Source organism: Acanthochromis polyacanthus, chromosome 11 (assembly GCF_021347895.1).
Source record: "Acanthochromis polyacanthus isolate Apoly-LR-REF ecotype Palm Island chromosome 11, KAUST_Apoly_ChrSc, whole genome shotgun sequence".
NCBI classification, from domain to species: Eukaryota; Metazoa; Chordata; class Actinopteri; family Pomacentridae; genus Acanthochromis; species Acanthochromis polyacanthus.
The window spans coordinates 29,996,816-30,009,237 of NC_067123.1; the positions used below are offsets into that span (position 1 = coordinate 29,996,816).

A 12,422-nucleotide genomic window follows, 5' to 3' on the forward strand; every position below is an offset into this window, starting at 1 on the left:
CCAGAACACTGCATGATTCATCAGTTGATATTTAATTAATTAACTACAATGAATTACAAATTCTTCAACAGATTATACACAGCCTGAGCTAAAACATGCAAGTGAAAACATATGAAATGCAGACAGGTTTGATTTTGAAGCTAAATATTGCTAATCTACACCATTAAGTCACAATATTGCACCACTACTGCTTTCTTTGTGTGTTTATGAAAAACGGAAACAAACAGTCTATGTGTGTCATTGTGACAGTTAAATGTGCCCACGTGAAGAGGGTGGCCTTTCAGTCTGAACATCATTTGAACCAACATATGAAAGTGTGTTCGTGTGCAGGACATGTCCGAGTCACTCGGAACGATGTGTGAGGTTAGTTCTGATTGGCAGTGTTGTGTCGATCCAGTGGTTTGGGTTTTCGATCATGGAGGTCCACACAGTAACTTCCTCTTCTGTGGAGTCCATCCAGCTGACAGGCTCACCGTAACTCTGACCTGCCATTAAAAACAACCCACACAACTGTTTAATATTGATGCTGCGGGTACTACCCATGAGTCATTAGCTGCGAGCACATATAGCTTTTCTTACGGAAGAAATAGTTCCAACAACTGACCACTCTTCCTGTACAAACATGAACATATGCTGCATTTCCTTGTGCTACTTGTTTAACCTACACTGCTATTAGAGGCTTGCTGTCAGTGCAGGCTTACCTTGAAAAGTAAATGACTTCATCAGTAGACTAGAAATAAACACACAATACCTTAGAGAAACTAAGAAATCATAATTATAAACAGTCTCAGTAGTCTACAGTCATGTGTTCTGAATACTACAACTTTATGCTGAAAGATTTGTTTACAAGAAGAAAACCCTCAAAGTTGTCACTTCACACCACAATACTGACAAAATTTTGATCACAGTCAGACAGAAGACAGAGCTCAGCTGTCAGTGATTAGATCTTAAGCACTACCCACTTCATGTCAACCACAATAATACCAACCATGAGCAAAACAACACTATCAGTACTGACGCAAACAACCTTATGACGACTAGATCATCTGACACTATGCACACAAGTATAAGTTCACTGGTAACAACAATTTCAGCAAATCTTGTAGTCTGTGTGGCAGATTTCAAAAGTGACCAACTCAATAAGGGATACTTAGCGATGCACAGCGAGACTGAGACACAGTGATGACCTCGCTCTGGTGACACGACCATCTGAAATACCTTCAATGCCAGCGGGGCAAAATTCAGTCCAACACAAAATACAGCACTGAAATACTATCACCTAAACACCACTGCAGAGGAAACCTGAAGCTGTATGCATGACACAGTCTACAAAGCTGACCTCACAATAAACCAACCACGCAGCAGCTCCTTTAATGTCATATCTCCGGGTACAGAAAGTGCTGCAAAACCTGCAAAATGTCAAATGAGACGACACTGAATCTCAAATCACAGCTTTATACAAAAATGAGGGGAAAAAAGAAAATGTTGTCAAAGCTTAATTTAAACAGGTCAAGTCTCCAGTCAACTACTGAGTTAAATAGAAGAACAAAGACAAACATAAGGGAGCTATTTTAAAAGTAGCGCGAGGGTTGAGACGTGTTAGATAAGAGATAAGATCTGCTGCATAAAACAGGCTGGTATCCACAAGCACTGCAGCACAGGAGAAAGAAAATGCTGTCCCTAGTCGCTTGTGACTCTTACAACATTAACTTCACACCATACTGTCGACTGAAATATTTCCAGTCACAGATTATATTCACAATAAACACAGCAAAACACAAGAAAAGTTACGGATAAAAGCTTCAGTGTTTAGTATGGGTGTTTAAAGCAAAGATCCATGATGAAAAATCTGCTTAGCTACTATCCATTATCTACTGTTTGAGATTAACCTATTTCATGAAAGCTTATAGTAATTACGATGTTCAATTTGTGATATTTAAGGTTAGAACTCAAAAAAATATTAAGCTGTATGGGAACTGACTATTTATGGAAGCATTTGAAACACAAACAAGAAACAGCACCCTACAATGAAAACAAAAAAAAAAGCAAATATCAAGAGTGACAGTAGCTCAGCTGGAGAAGTAATCAGGTGATTGGTGGCTCAATCCCTCCTAAGCCAAAGTGTCCTTGGGCAAGACAGTGAACTTGATGTTACCCCAGGTGGCAGGCAAGTACCGTGCTGTGCTGCCACTGGTGTGTGTGTGAACGGAAAGGTAAAAAGCTGCATAAGTGCAAAACATTTACCATTCAAAAATGTCACATTATTACAATTGTGTTATTTCAGTGCAAAAATATATGAAGTCTTTCTGAAGGTGAATTTGCCTTTGCATTTGTCCCTTTTGTATTGGAAATAGCTGCTCTGTCGTAATGCAAATGTAAATATAACTATCAAAATGTACAGTGCAGGAGAGGTTCTCACCACTTCCACAGCTCAGACGGATCCCTCCTAAGATATGTGTCTTTAACCCTTCGCGGTGACAGACAGTAAGCTCAGCGCAGGCCTCTCTCAGGTCGCTGGTCTGGAAGCCGTCGTACACCATGGTGTGGTTGTAGGTCGGGCTGATGGAGCGCTTCACCACCCGCGTCTTCTGACCGCTCTGTCGACTGGCGTCTGGGAGTATGTAGCTTGTGGGGTGCAGAGAATGAACAGTGTCATTTCAAGAATAAAGAAAAATGTAGGTGAAAGAGCAAAACTCCATAAAAAAAAGGTCAGATTTAACGCCTGAAAATAAGCCACATTATCTGAACAAAATAAGATCCAAATGTAGAAGATGATGTCATAGGGCAAGTGGTTTCATATAAAGCAAATAATACAATTATAATACAATGAACTCTTAACTCCAGATACATGGACGTGTATGTGAAAATGCAGGAATGATTAATCCTAAAACAATTACAATTAAAATTTCTAAAAGCATTCAAATAAATATCAAACAAAATCATAAAAATACCATAAATATTCCTAAATGTATATGTGAATATAGAGAATTTTGATTAATTATTGCTGAAAATACAGCATCTGGATTACAGGTCGAGCACTACAAATGATACTAGGATGGATTAGTGAAGACACGATGTGAGGCAGTGTGTCGCAGAGCTGACACACCTTCTCACAAAGGAGTCTATAGCGCCTCCTTTGTTGGACAGGAGACCTTGAGCCTCCCTAAGCCAGATGTGGAGCTCTCCTGTCAGAGGCAGACCGCCACCTTAAACACACAGAGTGTATGAGACTCGGGTCATTGTGCTATAGGAGTCGAACATAAAGCGCATATCCATGATGCATGTACAGTATGGTTTCTGCTCACCCTCGAAGCCGTCTGGGATGAATTTAATAGAGAGCATGATGTTTCCTCGACTGTTAATGGAGTCTGGGCTCAGATAAACCTGTGACAGGGAGTACAAAAAGCACAAAAAAAGATTAAGTCATAGGAAAAGACAACAAAGTAAGAGGGGAAAAAAGTAAGTGGGAAGAGAGAGGCAGACGTGTGGAGGCTAGGAAAGATTAAGGTTACATAAAACCTTAGTTGAAATTCACAGCATGTCTTCCTCTCCCTTCAGCTCTCCCAGACACAAGAGACACTCCTCCCCATATTCTGTGTCTCCAACAAAGCTGCCAAAACTGCTGCTCACACAGACACCCAGACACTAAACAAATGTACACGCTGGCATCACAGTGCTTTGGTAAATATTTATCTGGAGATATTCAAACGTGCATGCTAATTTCACGTCACTACATATTTGCATGCACGCGCTGGTGTCAGGTCTGGCCTACCCGCGGCTGCAGGTCCTGCCACAGCGGCTGCATGCAGGTCCAGTCCCAGAGCCCCAGAGAAACCTCCACCTCCCCCAGAAACACATTCCTCCCCAGGGGCTCGGCATGCCACACAGAGAGGTTCAAGGTCCGACTGCGCAGCTCGCCGATCCGCACTTTATACTGAAAGAATCAGACAGTTAGCACATAATAGGATAAACAGAACAAGTGCAGGACAAAGCATTGCAGGATGTTGCATTTTGTGACAAAGAAACACATCATGAGTGTGTTGGTTGTGGTGCATGTTGCAGGCCGCATGGAGAAGAGCTGTGGGACAAATGGCAGATGCGGGATTTGATTGCTGCTACTTTATGTAATATGTAAATGAGAGAGAGTCTCACTCGGAGTGTCTGATCATAGACTGGGTTTAGTGTCTTCTTCTTCACTGCAGTCTTCTTCTTGCTGTGATTTGACTTGTCTGGCAAGAGATAGGTTTTTACATATCTGTGGAAAAAACGCGCACACAGTGACAGATTCAGTGCATGACACTAATGATTCATTATGCACATGCACGCACACACCGTCACTTACGGGTCGGAACGATTCTTGCGTGCTGAAGCAATGTCCTCGCAGCGATACACTTTGACTTGCAGCTCCTCCTTCTGGGTGTCGTAAACCAATGAGTACTGGATGCGGCCCCTCACCTCCACCACTCCGAAATCCCCCGAGCTGAACAGACTCATCATGCTTCCACTGAGCTACAACACACACACACACACACACACACGTAAAACAAAGAACAGCCTTTACGTCACCGTCCCAAGCTGAGTCATCTTGCGTCGCCGGATAGTCAATTAATCAAATGTGAGCGTGTGTGTGAGTGTGCACCGTATAGGCCGAGTGAAGGCTGCTGGTGGAGCTGCTTGTTTTCAGAGACGCTGGATCTGCTTCTGTCAGGCTGCTGCTCAGAGAGTCACTGTCTCCGTTGTGACCGTCAGTCAAGTCATCCTGAACACACACACACACACACACACACACAGAGCGTCATATTTTAGTCATTTCATGAACTAGTATATACAGTACAGTCACTTCAGAAAGTATTCCAACTCCTTCACTTTTAGCAGATATCCATACTTATCAATACGCTCTGAAAACTAACAATGACAAGGTGAAAACATGATTTTCAAACTGTATTCAGACGCATAAGTCAACACGTTGTAGTAGCCCCCTTGGGAGCAATTACAGTTTTGGATTCTCCTCAGTTAAGTCTCTGCAAGCTTTGCACATCTGTATTTGAGCAGTTTATCGCCCTAAAGCTCTATCAGACGACAGGAAGCATCTGCTATTCCCTCTGCAGATGTTCTCTAGGGTTTAAGTCTAACTTTCCCAAAGCAACTCAAGGACAGATACGAGTTTTGTCCTGAAGCCACTCCATTGTTCTCTTGGGCGTATCATTTGTGTCATTTCTTGTATAATTTCTGTGTTTGGCTGCATTCATTGTCACTCCATGTCTGACTGGTTTCCCTGCACTTGTGATGAACCCCTATAGCATGATGCTGCCACCACCATGCTTTACTAAAAGATGGTATCAGCCAGGGGATATGCAATGCCTGGTGTTCAACAGAATTGGTGTTTGGAGTGCAGTGAATCTTACATTTCGGTCTCATTATGGTTGAATTGCAGTGTACTGATGGCACTCTCAAAAGCACAAATTGAGACTTTGTGGTGTGTCATTACCTTTCTTCAACGCATGCATGACTGAATTACTCCAATAGAACAACTTGTGCAGCATAGAGTAGTTTTGTAGCATTTAAGCAGAGTCTGAGGTGAGCTGCTGTGCTCAAGCTGCAACAAAAATTGGAGCAGCGGGTGGAGAAAGAGGTGAGATTTCATAGATCTGCATACTCTAGAAGAAACAGTGTAGAATTACATCTAAGCAATTTAAAAGCATGAAGATGTTACTTTTACTTTTCTGTTCATAAAGGTATATATGAATGAGATGCGGGTTTCGAGGGTCATGCAACAGAGAGGGAGTAAACAGGATGCATCCGACCAACATCAGGAATACAATGGCAAATGATCTGAATGATTTCAAAAACGAGGGATTTCAGTTTTCGATTATAATAAATTTGCAAAGAAAATGTTTTCTCTTTGTCACTGTGGGTTACTGAGAGTAGACTGATGAGAACAAATGCGAAAACTATCAATTTAAAATGAAATCAACAACACAAAGTGTGCAAAAAGTGGTCTAAATCCTTTCTGGAGCCACTGTATGCATATTATTCCTAAACTACTCTGCGAAATAAACAAGGCAGCATGTTTGACGGACTCACACATTACAGCAATTTATAATAGTCTCTGCAGTGAACAGGAGGTGGAATAGAGGCCGTCTAAACACAGTGTTTACCACGGCCATTATTCATGGTAATCTGGGCGTGTGGGTGTGGTATAATCACCTCAGGTTCCTCTGAGTGGCCATTACTTCTCCTTTCGCACTCTGTGAACAGAATGATGAGTTAATGATGGTACAGAGAGTGCTAAAGAGGCATAGTGACAGTGGAAGAGAAACTTTCATACCTTTGGGTGATGCGGAACCATTTCTATTCTGGTCATCCTGTAATTTAAGATGATTTACTGGGTTTTAGATGGCTATTTAGAATGCATTTTAAAGGATGGGAGGGAAACATGAATGAACACACAGACCTGAACTACAGGAATGTTTGTTCTGGGTGTGGGGATAGGCTTCAAATTTCCTTCACTCCTGAAAACACAAATGAGAAATTGGAAATGCAGCTATGAACAAAAGTTACACACAAGGATTCACTCTGGCAGACGCCCTCACTAACCCTTCAATCTCATCTTCTTTGCTGTCCTTCAGTCTGTCATCTGCCTCGGGAGACGTGTTGTTATTGTTGGTGGTTTCCTCGCTCTCTCCGTTGAATAGTTCATTTAGGGGCACATCTGTTACCATAGCAACAACCACAGAACCATCACTGGGATATCCCCAAAGCAGTGGTGGAAAACAGCCCCACTGGCCAGCAGTGAAAGTGCTGCATTAACGGAAAACTGACCTCTGTTCTTGGTCTTTCTGTGGCGTATGGTGGCGCAGACCAGGTCGCTGCCCGAAGATTGACTGCGGTGGCGTTTGCTGCGCTCCTCGCTGAACCATGCCCCCGAGAGAAAGCGCAGCCGTTCCGGATTCGTCTCCGTCTGCTCGAGGATCCTGCGGCGTTGACAGGAGGCCAAGTTCAACAGAAAACAATCACAACCTCTCATCTGCAAAACACAGCTGATGACAGCGTACGTCAGAAACACTCACCGTTGTCACTTCTGGCAGATTAAAAGACAAAACACACGCTTCAGCTCTGCTATTACAAAAAAGCGTGACCTGCCAGGCTCGGTTTATATAAACAACATGATGCTTTCTCCTTGATGCACCTGATATTCAAATGGCGTGTCAATAAATGCAGAAACTGCACTACGGAAAATTGCCATGTCTGATTAACGATTTAACCAAACAATGAAGGAAAATTGCAGTGAAATGTCAGGATGTGCTGCTTCAATTCCTTTCATGTCACAGTAAATTGAATAACTTTGTATTTGCAAGATGTTACCTTCACTTGAGGGAAATTAAAACAATTTTCTATGTTTTAAAGAATAAATGACAGATTTATGTGATAAAGTGAGGATAAAGACAACAATGCTCTGATAATAATATCAAAGAATTGAGAGAATGAAATGCTTAAGTCATTTGCAAGGAAAGATTTCAAATTTTTCACAGTTTTAGCATCTGTTGTGAGAATGTCCTGTTTGACTTTCTTTTCAGTTTTAGACTGAACAAAACAGACATTTCAAAGACATATCTCTGGAAATGACAACGGACAGTTTTAAAGAACAAACAATCAGTTGATAAATTAGAAAGGAAAACTGAGAAAATTAATTGATATGAGGACTATAGCTGGTTGCAGCTATTTACACGGCATGAGTATTTCTCACATACAGAAGCTCTGCAGTAGGCAGAGCTTCTGTATGTGTGTTAAAACTCAAGTGTCACAAAAGAGAATTTGATTTTGTTGGTTACAACATAAAATGCACTAATTTTAGAGGTGTACAACATGATGCAATCAGGCAGTCAACATTTTACAATGTGCTCAGACGTCTAACTTATCCTTTTAGAGCAGAGGAGTCAAACTAATTTTAGTTAAGCAGCCACATTCAGCTCAATTTGATCTCCAGTTGCCCAGATCAGAAAAATCATAACATAATAACATCTACACTTTCCTTTGTTTTAGTGTAAAAAAAGTACATTCTGACAATGTACACATTTAAGGAACTATCTTTTTACAAAACATTATGAACAACCTGAAATTTATTAAGCAAAATAAATGAAATTTCAACAATATTACGCCTCGGTTTATCATTTGTGTATTACAACTTACAGATCACAATGTCTACAAAAGGCACAAAACAGTTAAGTGCATAATATTTCAGAACTTGCCAAGATCTAGAAATTATTTTAAATTCCCATTCATTTCCACATCTGTGTAGCAATCCTGACACACAACACTACACAAACCTAAAGTGGGAACTAAAAACTAATAAGTTAAGTTATCCCCCTGTCTTGTAAATGTAGAAAATTTATACATAAAAATGCATAAAAGTTGCAGAAGTACATCAACAGTAGGGTTTAGCCAAACCGAACTCTGGCATATAAAGCTGCTGACTCACATTATATTGCACAATGTTCAATGTCTTTAATATTTTAACAGGAAGTATTCATTTCCACCTTTGTCATTTTTACACTTTGCAAAGTCATCCTGTGGGCCAGATTGAACCCTCTGCCGGGCCAGTTTTGGATCACGGGCCTTATATTTGACACCCCTGCTTTAGTGGGACGCAAATCATTCTGAATGAGCACCTTCATCCCATCTTCCCAAATAACCATTCAATTCCCAAATCACAGGAGCTCAAAAAAAAGATAAAAGTGGTAAGAAGCAAACACTAAAGTCTTCACTGCCACCTGATCTTAACTTAGCACATACAGGGGATTTTGCACCAGCAGTGTCTTCCAACACCACCATCAGAACACCAGATAAAAGAACATCTCTTGGAGGAATGATTCATTCCTCTGGTGGAGTTACAGAGATGTGCGGAATGCATGGAAAGGAGCAGAGGAGCTGAAGGTTCACACTGGCCCAACACCTCACTGAGACATTTTATGTTGGTTTTCCGTTTTATTTATCTCCCTTCTCTATGTTTGCAGTCTGACTCACTGGATGTAGATTGCGGGTATAAACCTGCCAGTGGCTGCACATTTCATGTGTCGTTTCAAAATTCCCTTTGCTAAACAGCAGCCTCCAGGCCCCAACCTATAACACTGAAAATTTGAAGTCCTGCCGAGGATCTGGATGGTGCAGTAAGGCAGCCCTGCCAGTTTTTGTTTTTTTGTTTCTTTTTGGTGAATGCCATTTTAAGATAATGTTCGGCCTTCTCCAATCATTGTTTTGAAGGGACACTATTGCTGCATCCTGGGCGTAACATTGCCCAGTACAACTGTGAAACACAATGAAACCAGATCATAATGATAATGAGGAGCAGCCTGACCATTCTGCTATGGAAAACTAGTATGTTAGTGTTAATAAGTGGGACAAAACTGCCTCTTCAAGAGATTAAATAGTCACCTCTGACCTTACACGGCCTTCATCGCGATGACGTAACTCCAAGTCACGTTGTAAAACCTCCAGGATGGAGGACTGCTCCTCCTCCGTCAGGTGGCTCAGGTCAAGAGATGAGTCAACCCGCTCCTCCATCCTGAGAGAGAAGTGTGTATGAACATCATGCTTAAACAAACACAGCATACCTGGTAATCTTTAACTAAACAGTGTACTGTCACTGTTGTTTAATGTCGTGCCAGAGTTGAAAATAAACATACAATATATCCACCTTTTATTGTATTCACTTTAAAAAGTTCTGAAATCTAAACCTTTTCTAGCGCAACATTAGGGCAACATTTTGGCTGAAAACCAGTATTTCTAAAACATTATGGCCTCATAAGCTCTTAGAATGAAACACAATCTACTGGCACAGAGTGTTTCATCTGAATAATTTTAGAGGCCTGAAGCAGTGCAATCATCCAGTGTTTCATGACACACAATTACACACAGTATTACATGTAGAATTGGTATATTTTGTCTTCAGTTTTATCCTATAAATCATCTCAATACTTCCAAGCTACTGCTTCATCCCTACCTGCCCCCTTCAAACATCACTGACCAAAAGACATCATGCAATAAAGCACTGCGGTACATTTTTCCCACATCTTCAACCTTTACACCATAAATATGACACATGCTATATTCAATACAACCTCAGTTTGTATGTCTAAAAGTAAATGACAAGTGTTTTTGATTGAGTGCATTCAGGTTAATAAGGTAGAGACACAGCAAGCTTAGAATTCTATTGCACTGATAATTCCACAATTCTACAATTTCATTTAGCAGACGCCTTTGTCCAAAGCGACGTACAACACAAGCAAGAATTCAGACATAAGGAAAAACCTATAGTAAGTGCAAAAAGTGCTTCAAGTGCGATTGGTCAAAGGTGTTGCCATCAAGTTGCAGAAGAATTGCCAACCACCCCCCCCACCACCACCACCCCTTTTTTTTTTTTTTTAACTTGTTCATTGTTGCATATGACGACGCTCTTGAATCATCTGAATCTCAAGTCGCACAAGGTTCATCTTTGGACGGCTGCCGACCCCCATGCTGGAAACCGCCGCACGCTTTCAAGCTGTTTCCACCACTCTCACCACTTCCTGCTCCAAATACTCTTCTGTGGACGGCCTAAAAGAACTACAAAACACCTTCCACAAAAAGGTCAGTGATGCTATTTTAGCTGAAATTAACTGATAGGAAACTGAGGCTGTTAAGAATGATTATAATGTACAACCTGCTGCACCATGTGGAAGCAAACTCAACTCTTAGCTTCTTTTTAAATTGTAATGATCTGTTAATCTGCTGTCACATGTGTACAGAGTTACAGGCTGACTGCTGCTTTTAGTGACATGAGATGTCGCCGTGAGAGAACCAGGATCAGAAATAGGAACTTGAGTATGAAGTTTAAGTCTAAAGAGGGTCCTTGGTCGAGTTATGGAATGTAGAGTAGGCTCTGGGATTTAGAGGAACACCTTTATGTCTCTAGGAAGTGAAATGTGTAATTAATGATGAGGTCAACAATGTATAGGCCAATAGAAAAAAAACTGTGGTCACTTCATATTCTAAATAAGCTGTCATTTGCCTCCACAACAACCACAAATATAAAGTATTTGTTGTCTGGGAGCTTTGAGGCTTCCTCTGAAACTAACGCATGCGCAAAGCTACCGTCTGTGCAAGCTGGTTAGTTCAGCAAACAGGATATCATGCAACGGGCGCACCACAGTTTTCACAATCAATCACATCTAAAGCCACACTAAAATAATCTCATGTTGTTTGTATACTGTATGATACTGAATTTGTGATATTTTACTTTCATGAAATGCTCCTGTGGTAACTTTTGCTCTGATGTGAGCTCACATTTTAATTAAACTGTTTTTGCAAACACTATAATGTTTAATATTTTTTTCTGACCGATTACTAAACACGTCTGTTTTGTTTATCTGCATGGAAGTTGTAATTTGGGTCAAAACAGGGACTTTCCTCATCATGAAACACCGCGAGAGAGAGGACACCTGTCGCCAACTTTTTCCTTCTGGACCACAGGTTACAAACTCCTTTATGTCCGATTTACACCCCTAAAAAATACACGTAAGGAAATATAAATCGAAAAGAAGTCGTGTTACCTTTACATGACAGCTTCTGCCGGTTCCATCTGGGAAAAGTTTGGTGAAAAGTTTCCCTGGAGTGTGTTTGTGTGTGTGAGCGTCTCTCCGCGTCGACGTTTGTGTACCGAGTAAACGCAGTGAACACGCCCTCAGCAGGGCTGCAGTCAGCTGGGAGCACAGAGGAACAAACACAACACACACACACACACACACACACACAGGGAGGAGTGTGTGTGTGCTGCAGGGTGTCAAACTGATAGTATATTTGTCAGACTGTGTCTTTATGACTCACACACACACGGATGTTTCAGCAAATGGCAGGTTGGAGGTGGGATTTAACTTTCCTCCTTGTAGCAGTCCACACCTGCTAAACACACACCTGGCCTCAAACACTGAGGTTACACCTACTCTAGTGTACACATACACACACACTCACACAGCAGAGCTCTCTGCTTGTTTTAAAGCTGAAGAAAAAATAGCCAGCAGCAAGGAACCACCTTTAATGTGGGATTGTAGTAATGTGTCTATGTGCTGGACTTCCCTTTCACTCAGTGGAAATGTGTTGAGGGGGAGGGTGCATTCATAGTGGGAAAAAAAAGGCCCGTTTTCAGTCCTGTCCTTTGTCAACACACTTGGACGACAGCCACTGTCTGCTCAGTTGGGGAAACCTTTTTTTGTGTGGGCTTATTCAGGCCTGTAGGTCCCTGGCTCAGAAGGAGAGTGGGGCGTCCAACCAGCTGTCCCGCTGCTCCCCTAAAGGCCTCCATCAGAGCTCCGTCAGAGCTGCACACTGGGGTTCACACCAGCTGCCAGATATTTATGAGAAGAAGGTGATTCTTATCAGCAGACGCA

The 12,422-nt window shown here is 41.6% G+C and overlaps 1 protein-coding gene across 1 annotated transcript; it reads right to left on the reverse strand.

The window, feature by feature from the left end:
• Window positions 1-13: 13 nt before the first annotated feature.
• On the reverse strand, window positions 14-11,746 carry sytl1 (synaptotagmin-like 1). The gene is made up of 15 exons (XM_022198697.2): window positions 11,589-11,746; window positions 9,440-9,562; window positions 6,823-6,974; window positions 6,598-6,712; window positions 6,455-6,512; window positions 6,329-6,365; window positions 6,208-6,248; window positions 4,640-4,759; window positions 4,343-4,509; window positions 4,153-4,255; window positions 3,773-3,934; window positions 3,306-3,384; window positions 3,107-3,206; window positions 2,420-2,625; window positions 14-485 (listed from the first exon to the last, which is right to left on the reverse strand). The coding sequence occupies exons 2-15, from the start codon at window positions 9,559-9,561 to the stop codon at window positions 343-345; spliced, it is 1,605 nt and encodes a 534-aa protein (XP_022054389.2). The 5' UTR covers window position 9,562; window positions 11,589-11,746; the 3' UTR covers window positions 14-342.
• Window positions 11,747-12,422: the final 676 nt, after the last annotated feature.